This window comes from Capra hircus, chromosome 26 (genome assembly GCF_001704415.2).
Source record: "Capra hircus breed San Clemente chromosome 26, ASM170441v1, whole genome shotgun sequence".
NCBI lineage: Eukaryota > Metazoa > Chordata > Mammalia > Artiodactyla > Bovidae > Capra > Capra hircus.
The window spans coordinates 9,098,489-9,109,858 of NC_030833.1; the positions used below are offsets into that span (position 1 = coordinate 9,098,489).

Genomic DNA, 11,370 nt, shown 5'->3' on the forward strand with positions numbered 1-11,370 from the left:
ACAGAGGCTACTAATAAATAAGACCATTCACACCAGGCCAGATGTGAGGGTGTTTCAACAATCAGAAGTCTGATTGTGGGCTATCTTGTCCTTTCCCTTTAAACACTTAGAGAATTCATCCATCACAAAAAGGGACTGATGAAGAGGTGAACTGCAACAGACCTCTGCCGGAGAGAGGAGAGAGAAAAGTGGCCTGAGTCTGGGTTCTTATGAGAAGCTGCTCAGATTCTGAAAATTGGGGAATAATTGATTGGGAGTGAAGGGGAACAGCCACACCCAGAGATCCAGAATAAAAGTACAAGGTGAATTCTCTCTGTCTCCCTCTCGACTTCTGAAAATAGTTCTTTAGAAAATGAATAAACTGAGGGTTCAGGCTTTGCGTTTACTTTCCTTGTATAAAAATAAACCCAAAAAGTCACAGCGCAATGAGAATCTGGGGGTAGGGGTGGGGGTGCAGGTGGGGGTGGGGGTGGGGGGGTGAGAGGATCGCACATTTTACAAAAGCTTCCAGCTGAAATATTTGACCTGGAAATGTCTCTTTCTTGCTTTCTCTTAATATAAACCGAAACCAAAAGTAAGAGGGGAAGCGCCTCAAATCCATTAGGGGTGAATTGCACGAAAATGCATTGCAAATACTTACAAAAAAACGCTACCGACTTGGGGAGGGGAGGCCGGGGCCGCGCGCCGGAGCCCCGGTTCCCGAAGGCCGCTGGACGTCTCGGCGCCCTCTGCCCGGCCCAGTCTCCTCCGGGGTCTGGGAAGAGGGCCGGGCGCTCCCTTCTCCTCCCCTCTCGGGCCTCAGACGGGCCGGAGCAGCGGCACGGACGAGACTACCGGGTGCGAGTAGTACACGGGGTGCGGGAAGGTGAGCAGCGGCTGGCTGACCGGCACCGGGGCCCCCGCGGCCGCGGCCGCTGCGCCCTCGGCGGCCGAGTTCTCGTGGTAGAGGATGGGCACGCGCACGATGCGCTGCGCCGCGGCGTGGCTCAGGTTGGCCGCCTCCAGCTCGGCCGCCAGCTGCCGCTTCCACTTGTTGCGGCGGTTCTGGAACCAGATCTTGACCTGCGTCTCGGTGAGGTGCAGGGACGCGGCCAGGCCGGCGCGCTCTGAGCTGCTCAGGTAGCGCTTCATGTCGAAGGTGGACTCGAGCTGGAAGACCTGGCTGCGCGAGAAGACCGTGCGCGTCTTCTTCTTGCGGCACGCGGGCTTCTTCTCTGGGCTCTCGGCGCCCTTCTTCCAGTCCTCGGTGCCCGGCGTCGCCGCCGCCGCCGCCGCAGCCCCCACACTCGCCCCGGCCGCGCCCGGCGCCGCCTCGCCCTCCTTCTTGCCTTCCTCCGAATCGCTCTCCTCCAGAATGATCTCGTCTGGGCTCTTGGAGTCCAGCTCCTTATGGTCTGGGTCGGCCTTCAGCAACGGCTCGGGGGAGTCGCGATCGGTGCCCGAGGCGGGGGAGGAGTCTCGCAACAGGGCCTTCTCCGAGGCTGGAGAGAGACAGACAGACGGACGCACAGTCACACACACACACACGCACAAGGACACAGCCTTCAGCGAGGCCTGGCGCCTGGGGGGGGGCCGCAGGCTCACGCCGCGACAGCCTCCGGGCTCCAGGCCTCGAGGCCTCACCATTCCCGAGGGCCTCCTTCCCGGCTGGGCCAGAAGAGGGGCCCCGCGCCCCGACATCCGACCTTCTCCCAGGGACAGGCTGGAGCGACCCGGAGACGGCGGCGTGGCCGGTTTCTTTCCCTCAGTTCCCCCACCAGGGGCCCGCGGACAGATTCGCCTCCAGTTTAGGCACCTCCCCCCCCCCGGGTCACTCCCTTCATCCAGACCAGGTTCCCCTTGTCCCAGCCGCCTGAAGCCTCCTCCCCATTGGTGCCCGAGATCCCTGTTCCCAGGGAGCGCCATGCCGGCGCTCCAATTCCACTTCTTTTCTCACCAAGTGGGATTGGATTCCTGGGCAGCGCAACAGAGCGCGCGGGCAGGAGTTCCAAGTTAGGGGACGGAGAAAGTTGGCCAAACAAGCGCGTTTGTGGGTTGCAATGCAGGTCGGGGGTGGGAGGGTGGTCCCAGGGCTGCGATGGGGCGCAGTGCTGAAAGGCTTGTGGGGGAAGACAACGAAAGTTCAAAGAGAGGTCGGTACCTTCAGGTCGCGGGAGGTGGCTGCCGGCGGGGGTCAGGGTGTAGGGGTACCACCAGGCCGGGGAGCGCTCCAGGTAGTGCGCGGGCAGGGCAAACCTCTGCGCCGGGATCTCAAAGCGGGGGAAAGCCAGGTCGCCCACCTGCGAGAGCGCGAAGCCCGCGGCTCCCTCCAGGGCTCCCTTGGCCGCAGCGGCCGCAGCGGCGGCGGCGGCGGCGGCGGCTGAGGCCGGAGCGAAGAGCGTCCGTGGGGGCGGCTGCGGCTTAGGGGGCGGCCGATGGTGGTCTCCGTTGAGTAGGTTCTTGATGGAGAACGGGGACTCCTTGGGCGCGGGAGGCGGGGGCGGCGGCGGTGGGGGCTGCGCGCTAGCGGTGCCGGGGGCGTCCGGCCCGGGCTCAGGCATGGTCCCCTCTCCTCCGAGTCCCCGGGAGGGAGGGAGCGGGACAGGCGGGCGGCTGGGCGAGCGGACGGGCGCCGGAAATCAGACCATAAACGGAACTCAACTACGGGGCGCAAAGTCGGGGGCCGCCCCAGGCGCAAATCCAGCGGCAGGAGGGCGGGGTGAGGGCCCGGCCGGGGCGGGCTCGCATGGGGGAGGGGTGCCGAGGGGCGGGGAGCGGCCCTGCCGCGGCACCGAGGGAGCGAGGCGGCTCGGCGGCGGCGGCGGCGGCTGCGGCTCCTGGGGAGGAGGCGGCAAGAGCAGTCCCCGGCTTGGGGCTGCGTCAATCCGGCGCCGGATGCTAATGATGAAATCAAAATGTCATCCAAGTTAAATGCGGGGAGTATACGGCGATTGGGCGCGTACAATGGCAAATGGGATTAGGCAGGCGAAGGCGCAGCCCGAGCCGGGCCCCGCAGCCGCCTGCGCCACCGCCCCCTCTTCGCCTTGCCTCGGATTTTGGCGCTTTGGCTTCGGGCTATAAGAGCCCGCCTGTTATTGGCTTTATATAGTCCAATTAGGCAGCAAATGAGGACAAGCCTATTAGCACAAAAGGATATTGGCTCCTGCTAAAGAGGCACTCGGAGCGCTCCGGCGAGCGCAGGAGGCGAGCGAGGGACGTGGAGCCGGCGGCGCCCCGGGTAGGAGCGCACTGACAGCCGCGGCGCCCGGAGCCCGCGCCTCCCTCTCCCCCCTGCAGCTCGGGGACCCGCTACCAGCCGCCTGGCCTGCGGGAGGGGTAAGGGGAGGGCCGGGCCCGCCCGGGTCACCTCGGGGTTATCCGCGCTCGCAGCTGCCTCTTCTCCGCCCCCCAGGGGCTTGGCAGGGGTCCGCCGCCCCCACGCAGCTGGAGAGCCAAGCAGCGCCAGCCCAGGAGGCTGGACGCGACCTCCGATCTCCAGTGAACTCAGCACTTGCCTACCCTTTGGGGGTCCAGCATTTTCCCTAAATCAAGCTAAAGGCGCAGCCAAGAAGAGGGGATTTGGGTTCCCCACCCACCGTCTCGTCGACAGGAAGGGACCTGGACTCAAAGTCCTTACACCGCGTCCGCGGTCTCAGGAATCCGCGTGGCCTTGGCCTTTGGCCTTGGTAAACCGAGGAGAGAGCCTTCCCTCGAGAGTAGGAGCGGCTGTGCGTCTCTACGCACCGGGTGTGCGCGAAAAACGGGCTGACGCCTGGGCGTCACTCGGTGGGGCGATGGGCACCGACGCTCTGCAGGGCATTCCTCTAGTCTGGCCGCCGGGGCCCAAACGTTGCCGATCAACTCTGAGCCCGTTGCCCCGAGAATGCACTTTCTCCAGGGAAGCCTCTCCCGCCAGCGTTTGGAGCCGCCTAACGCTTCAGTGGGGGCAGTGCGATCTGTAGGCACAACAGCGTGCCTTCCTCTGCGGCGGACTTGGCACGGCACCGCAGCACGTCCCGACTGCCGTCAAGTCCCTGGAGAACCCTGCTGGACTTCTGAGCTGCACGGAAGGTTACTCTGCTCCATGGACTTTAAAATCAACTCTCCAAATTGCACAAGAAAGGCAGGCATTTAAGACTCGAACCATCAAATAAACCAGAATTGCTTGCGGGTTCCCTGGTCAGAGAAAGATGGGAAAGTGTCGGTCACTCCCTTCCATGCACTATGAGCTTCCATACACCTGAGGTCTTTTGGTGGCCCCTTCTTCTACTACCGTCCTTTTTTTTTTTTTTTTTTCGTTAGATCTAGTCCTCACCTAACTCAAGGCCGCCCTGCATTGGCTGGCGCGACTGCTTTTGTCACCCATTTGAGAAGTAGGCATGTTTTATCTTCCGATCTGGGGCTTCCCACCTTTCCCCACCAAATCTCAAAGGGCGCATTTAATGTTTCTTTCAGCAAATACTCACCTGCAGTAGTGAACCCTGTATTGATTTGCTTTGGGAACCAGGAATCATTGTAAATGGTGCTTCCATAAACAGTTATTAGCCTCATTATCATCACTTCCTTGAGTTTGCACAGGGCTTTGCTGGAATCTAAAACGCTATTCCATCCAAAAATCTGACTTTGGAACCAGTCACAGCCCTAAGACGAACATTCAGGTTTTATAGATAGAAAAATGATCCTGGAGAGGAGACCTGGCCAAGGTCACCCAACCAGTGCTGGACACCCGGAAGTCATTTCCTCCCAGACTACAGAAATAACTGGAGGCGTCTATGTCTAAACCAGTTCAGTGGGCACCGCCCACACCGACCTGCCACGCGGCAGAGACAATGACGGAGTGGCCCCTGCGTGTCTCTGCGCGCGCGCGTTGCGGGAGCTCTCCAGTCTCAGGCAGAAGCGTGCAGAACTTGGCAAAAGTTCTGACGCAAGGAGAGCTCTTTAAGCTGAAACGAGCAGGAAAGTTGCTCATCGCCCGAGAAGAAAGAAGCGTTCCGCAGACTTCGCCGCAAAGTTCTGGCTGGGGAAGTGGGCTCTTGGCTAATTGCGACCGGGGACTAGCAGGCTGGCGGGCGAAGAGTCCGCCTAGAACAGTAGACCCTGCACCCTGGGCGCTGCTGCCGGAACCTCACTCCCTCACTCTCTCTGGTCCCAAGTTCTCACGGTGTATTCCCTGCCAAGGGCGCGCAGGTGCGTTGGCTGGGGTATGTGAGTCTTGACCAGAAAGATGAGATGCTCGGGCGTCAGCACCCTCAGCTCATCCCCTAAATTTCAGGAATGCTGAATTTCAACAGCCAGGAGCACAGATTTAAAAAAAAATTTTTTTTTCCCCTGCCTCTTCCAGAAAGCTCGTGGATCTAGGGTCCCAGACAGGAACAGAGACCTTCACTCGCCCTCTGGCGAGCGGTGTTGAGCCTCTGTTTATCTTTAGCCCGCAACTCCATTCAAAGTCAGGCAAACGGCGCCCTCTATGGGACATCCTCTAAACCAAACCTGCGGGCTCCCGGTGAGAAACCACAATCCTGGCACACAGCGTTTAAAAACACTCGCGGGCTTACTCTTCCTGCTCTTGGCTTGCGGACAAAAAAAGCACTTTTTCCCCCCCTGAATTCCGAGACAAGCAGAGAGTGAAACACCTGCGGATCTCTGCTGATCTTTAGCTGGCCACCATAGCAAATGCTCTCCCCTGTCTCTCCCACTGCCTCCCTTCTTTCCTGACACTGTTTTAGGGCAGATTTCATGTTCCTGCTTTTAACTGACCCCTTAGGTTCCCACCCTGTCTGCAGGCTAGATGTGAACTGCTGGAAGCGCCGGGGGCGGTGGGGCTGTCTCATTCCTCCTCCCAGAACCCAGCGCACAGCTGGTCAACCAGTGATGCTCAGTAACCACTTGTTAATGCCTGAATGATTGAGTGAAAGAATGAATTCAGGTTCCACTGTAGACGATTTGCCTAGCTGATTAGGGTCCTTCAGATAGACTATTCATACCCCAAAGCAGGTGGTTTTTTTTTTAAGGGTTTAATGAGAACCTGAAGTCTTTTGGTAACGCATCTTACAAAACCTGGGCTTCCCTAGTGGCTCAGATGGTAAAGATGGTAAAGAATCTGCCTGCTATGCAGGAGACCCAGGTTCGATCCCTGGGTCAGGAAGATACCCTGGAGAAGGGAATGGCTACCCACTCCAGTATTCTTGCCAAGACAATTCCAGAGACAGGGGAGCCTAGCGGGCTACAGTCCCTGGGGTCGCAAAGAGTCGGACATGACTTCCTGGGATAGTCCACCTGCTTATCTGTGGAATGGGAAGGACTGTTTAAGGCTTCTAGCCAAGATTTCAGAGACCCCAGGGACGGGGGCTCCCCACTGTTAACATAGCCGGGATTTGCATTGGTCCTGAGGGGGACACTTCAACTCTCCTGACCTACAGTTCCTATAGGCAGAATAGACAAAAGCCCGCAGTTAGCCTGAGGACACTGCCCCAGGCTCCATGTACTCTGGCCCTCTTTCCTAGAAAGTTCTTTCCCTTGTGTTCCAGTGCTGCCAGGAATTCAGCCAAAGAAAGGGTCAATGACTGTGACTGAGAATATGCCCAGGCCTTGGAGATGGGTCATAGCTATGCTGTCCTTGATTGTATGAAATGACATGCAATGTCCTTTCCTGAGAAGAAAATCTCATCAGTGTTGGATTCATCAAGTTCCAAAGGGATTCGTATCCCAAGAAATCCACATTCCAGAAACAATTAGAGAAAATGGAATATATGCACATATTGGAATATTATTCATCGGTGAAAGGAAATACTGATACACGCTACAATATGGACGAAACTTTGAAAGCACTATGCTAAGGGAAAGAAGCCAGACATAAAAAGAACACATATTGTATGGTTACATTTATATGAAATGTTGGCACAGTCGTCAACTTCATAGAGACAATAAGTGAAAAAGTGGTTGCCTAGGGCTGGGGGGTTGAGGGCAAATGGAAAATGACTGCTAATGAGTACAAGGTTTCTGTAGGGCACGATGAAAATGGTCTAAAATTGATGTGACGATGATTGCCCAATTCTTTGACTATACAAAATCCTCTTGAGCTCTATACTTTAGATGAATGGATCGTGTGATACATGAATGGTATCCCAATCAAGTTATTGTTTAAAAGTCCACCTCCCAGCCACCAGGCACAGGTACAGACTTTCCAAAGCCTCCTGTCTTGTGAGTCCCTTGGAGCTGGTCCTGTGACTCACCTGGAGCTCCCTCACTTCTTCCCACTCAATTCCTGTTTCTGCTGGTGGCTGGGCAATGAGCGAGGCACACAAGGACTTTAGGCTCCATCTCCTGTGCGTGAGACCACTCTCTTCACACACCAAGATGGGGGAGCCTTGCCCTCTCAGCCTTCAGTGGAGTCACCTGAACTGAGCTGGTTTACCGTCCCCATGGTCCACATAGGACTGCTATCCTGGCTGCCTCCCTTCCAGCCCGAACATCCTTGAAGTCTGTGTCCCTTATTTCTGGGCCTGAGGAATGGCCCATTCTCCTGGAACCATCAGTTCTCTTCTGCTATATGAAGGTGGCCCAGAATAATTGAAAATCAGTGGAAGAATTTTCAACAGGAAGCAAGAGGATCTGATCAGGTTTAAGTTCTGGAAAGGTCGCTTGAATGAGCTGAAGGATTTGTCAGAGGAGGGAAGGATAGAAAGCTGGGAAGTCCAGTATCAAGAAGCTGGCTGATTTGGTGTCTGATGAGAACAAGCTTCCTGGTTTGCCGACAGCTGCCTCCTTGCCATATATATCCGCATGTGGTAGAGAGGTCTCATGTCTTATCTTGTTAATATTTATTTGTTTATTTATCTCTCTGGCTGTGTGGTGTCTTAGTTGCCGCACGTAAGATCTTGCAAACTGCTAGTTCCCTGACCTGGGATGAAACCCAGTCCCCCTGTATTGGGAGCTCGGAATCTTACCCACTGCACCACCAGGGAAGTCCTTCATGTCTCATCTTATAAGGGTACTAATCCCTTTTTGAGGGCTCCAGTCTCATGACCTACTCCCCCCCCTCAAAGCCCCATCTCCAAATATGATTGTAATGGGGATTGGGCTTCCACACATGAATTTGCTGGGATCAGTGGGGACACAGTTCAGTCCTTAGCAGTAAGAAAGGGAGGGTCTGGGTGGAGTCAGAGCTGAGGGTCCCACAGGAGAACCTTTGAACCGAGAACCACTCGCCATCCCAGACATGTCTTTTTTTTTTTAATTGGAAGATAATTGCTTTACAATATTGTGTTGGCCTCTGCCATATAGCGACATGAATCAGTCACAGGTATACATATGTCCCTTGCTAACAAATCTTATATATGGGCTGCACTTTGAGAATCCCTTTCCCATCTCACCTCCCACACCTTCCTCATGACTCTATGATCAGACATATTTATTATTTCTTTTCAGAAAATAAAGCCAAAATATTGGTGCAAAAAAAAAAAAAAAATGAGCAACTTGCATTCCTCTTTCTCATCCAATCTGCCCAGCCTTTCCCTTCCCTGAAAACTCAGCTCAAATCCATCTGTTAGAAGTTAGTACAAGGCCCTCAAAGGCAGAGTCAGGCCAGACTGAACCGAGGTTTTCACATGAGGTTCAGAGAACTCCTGAGAGGTCACGAAAGAAAGCTCTCTGCTCGTGTTGTAGGTTGTTATGGGCTTGAGCGGGGAATAGGGATTCAGCTGAAGCATAGAATAAGTAATTTAGAATCAGACAGACTGTGCTTTAGATCCCAAATCAGGGACTCGTGGGCTGTGTGAATTTTGGCAAGCGATTTACCCCTACGTCTCAGTCTCCACATCTGAGCTACAGTGATGACCCTGCCCACTTCTCAGGGCAGTCGTGGGGCTGAGATAAGGTTCTGAATGAGCAGTGGTCAGCGTAGTCTGTCCGCCTAATCCATGCTCAGTAAGAGGTAGCTGATTAAAGGTTGTGGGGTGGACAGAGGGCAGGAGGGAGGTGGCAGGGTGTCTTGATTCAGACTGCCTTGAAAACACCGTCATCTGCTGCCCTAATAGCTCACAGTTCTGGAGGCTGGAAGTCTGAGATCAGGGCTCTAGCAAGACCCTCCTCGTGCCTTCTGATGCCCACCTTCTCCCCATATGATCATGTGGGAGAAGGAGAGACCTTCTGCGTATCTCATAAGGGCACTGCTTCCATTCAAGAGGGCTCCTTCCTCACGACCTCATCACCTCCCAGAGGCCCCACCCCCCCACCCCATCACAGCTGAGGTTAGGGCTTTGACGTATGAATTCGGGGTGGGGGTGGGGGCAGGGGTGTGGGGGGCCAGGGGGCACAAACATTCACTCGAGGGGAAGGGCTTGAAGCCTGGCTTTGAGTCGGTCCTGGTTGTCACTGGCTCCCGTGTGGTTTAACTGAGCCATGTCACTCCTCTAGAACTCGATTGTTCTTGTTTCCTCATCTGTAAAGTGAAGGGTTACACTAGATGGATCCAGCTCAAAAGTGCTGTGATTTTGTCGTGTCCTTTTCTTACTTCCCTGAAAAGCTCCTGTAGATTAGATAGAATTGAAAGAGGGGCACCTTCCCACACTTGCAGTTCATAACTGACCTTCCATGAGGCTGGTTCTTTCTGGAACGCCAACCTGAAGGAAGTCATCCCAGGACACGAGTTTGCCCCAATTTTCTCTTAAATAGGAGGTCCAAAAGCAACGATAGCTCTGAAGGTTTCTCTCTGAAAGATGTGAGCATTTTCTAAAACTCTGAAAGGGCTGTAATGATTGATCAGATAAACTGACCATCTGCAGTATGCAGGCCCCTGTGATCTGTGTGATTTGCACCCTGACACTCCCTGTGTGTGTGTGCTTTTTCTGCAACATGGGGGTGACTAGAATGCTGAAAAATACATGTATCAAGCAACTGCTATATGTCAACACCTGCCCCCAAAGGGGTGCAAGCTTGACAGATGTGGTCTCTGGCTCAGGGACCTTACCATCCAGGGCAGGAGGCAGACAGGGACCACAAAAAGATTAAAGTCAAGTTGGAACTGGATCAGTGCTAGCACAGAGATAGAGAGAAAGCAGCAGGTGAGATCTGAGGAATTGGAGGGAGGTGAGTTCAGAAGAGAGGGCACAGGGAAGGAAGGGAAGGAACATCTGTCTTGGAAAGTCTCATGGTTATTGGGAGGGGAGGCCAATGGCATTGAATCCAGGTCTTTAAGATGGAGATGAATTTCAGCAAGCATGGATGGGAAGGGAGGAGAGGGTATTCCAGTTAGAGGGAACAGCTTGTGTGGAGACCCAGAGACTTGTACCTGCAGGGTGGGCCTGACCCACCTGCTGTGAGTGGGGGCATAGTCTGGTGGCTCAGTAGTAAAGGATCTACCTGCCAATGCAGGAGACGCAGGTTTGATCCCTGGGTCAGGAAGATCCCCTAGAGAAGGGAATAGCAATGCACTCCAGTATTCTTGCCTGGGAAATCCCATGGACAGAGGAGCCTGGCAAGCTAGAGTCCATGAGGTCGCCAAAAGAATCAGATACAACTGAGCGCCTAAACAACAACAATTTTAAGATGGAGATGATTTCGACAAGTGTGGATGGGAGGGGAGGAAAGGGTATTCCTGATAGAGGGAACAGCTTGTGCAGGACCCAGAGACTTGCACCTGCAGGGTGGGGCTGACCCACCTGCTGTGAGTGGGGCATAGTCTGTGTGAGGCAGGGGGCAGTGGGAGTGAGAGTTAGCTGTAAAGCCAGGTTGGGTCCAAGTCATGAGACTCTAAATGCCACGCTAGGGAGTTGGGATATTCTGTGGCAGTCAGGAGCCAGAGAAAGTGTTGGAGCAGAGGCACTGTTGGATCAGAGCTGGAATTCACAGAGATACATCGACCCTCTGATTGAGGGTGGATGGGAGCAGGGAGAGTCTAGCATCTGGGAGACCAGGCAGAAGGTTTTGGCTCTAGTTGAGGGAAGAGGATATTAGGTTCAGGAACATGGCCATGGGGAGGGAAGAGAGGGGCTGGACTTAAGATTCACTGAGGAGCCAGAGCCACAGGACCTGGTAACCAATTCAGCACCGGAGTCAGGGAGAGGGAAGAGCCGAATGTACTTGAGATTCCAATATCCAGGAAGTTGATCATAAATCGCTGAATTTCCACCATTCTAAGACAGTGTCAGTCTTGAAATGCACCATCAATTTAATAACAGCTTTTTGGGCAAAAGAAAAAGCAAGAAATAGCTAACCAAAAAGTACATACTTCCCTGGTGGTCCAGCAGTTAAGAATCTGCTTTCCAGTGGAGGGGCCATAGGTTCAATCCCTGATCAGGGAACTAAGATTCCACGTTCTTGCAGGGCAACTAAGCCCGAGAGCTGGAACTATGGAAGCTCAAGCACTGCCATGAAGACCCAGCACTGCCGGAA

The 11,370-nt window shown here is 54.7% G+C and overlaps 1 protein-coding gene across 1 annotated transcript; it reads right to left on the bottom strand.

Moving 5' to 3' along the window:
- On the bottom strand, nucleotides 520-2,540 carry HMX3 (H6 family homeobox 3). Its single transcript, XM_018041734.1, has 2 exons — nucleotides 2,141-2,540; nucleotides 520-1,481 (listed from the first exon to the last, which is right to left on the bottom strand). Exons 1-2 carry the CDS (start codon nucleotides 2,538-2,540, stop codon nucleotides 799-801), a joined length of 1,083 nt encoding a protein of 360 aa, XP_017897223.1. The 3' UTR covers nucleotides 520-798.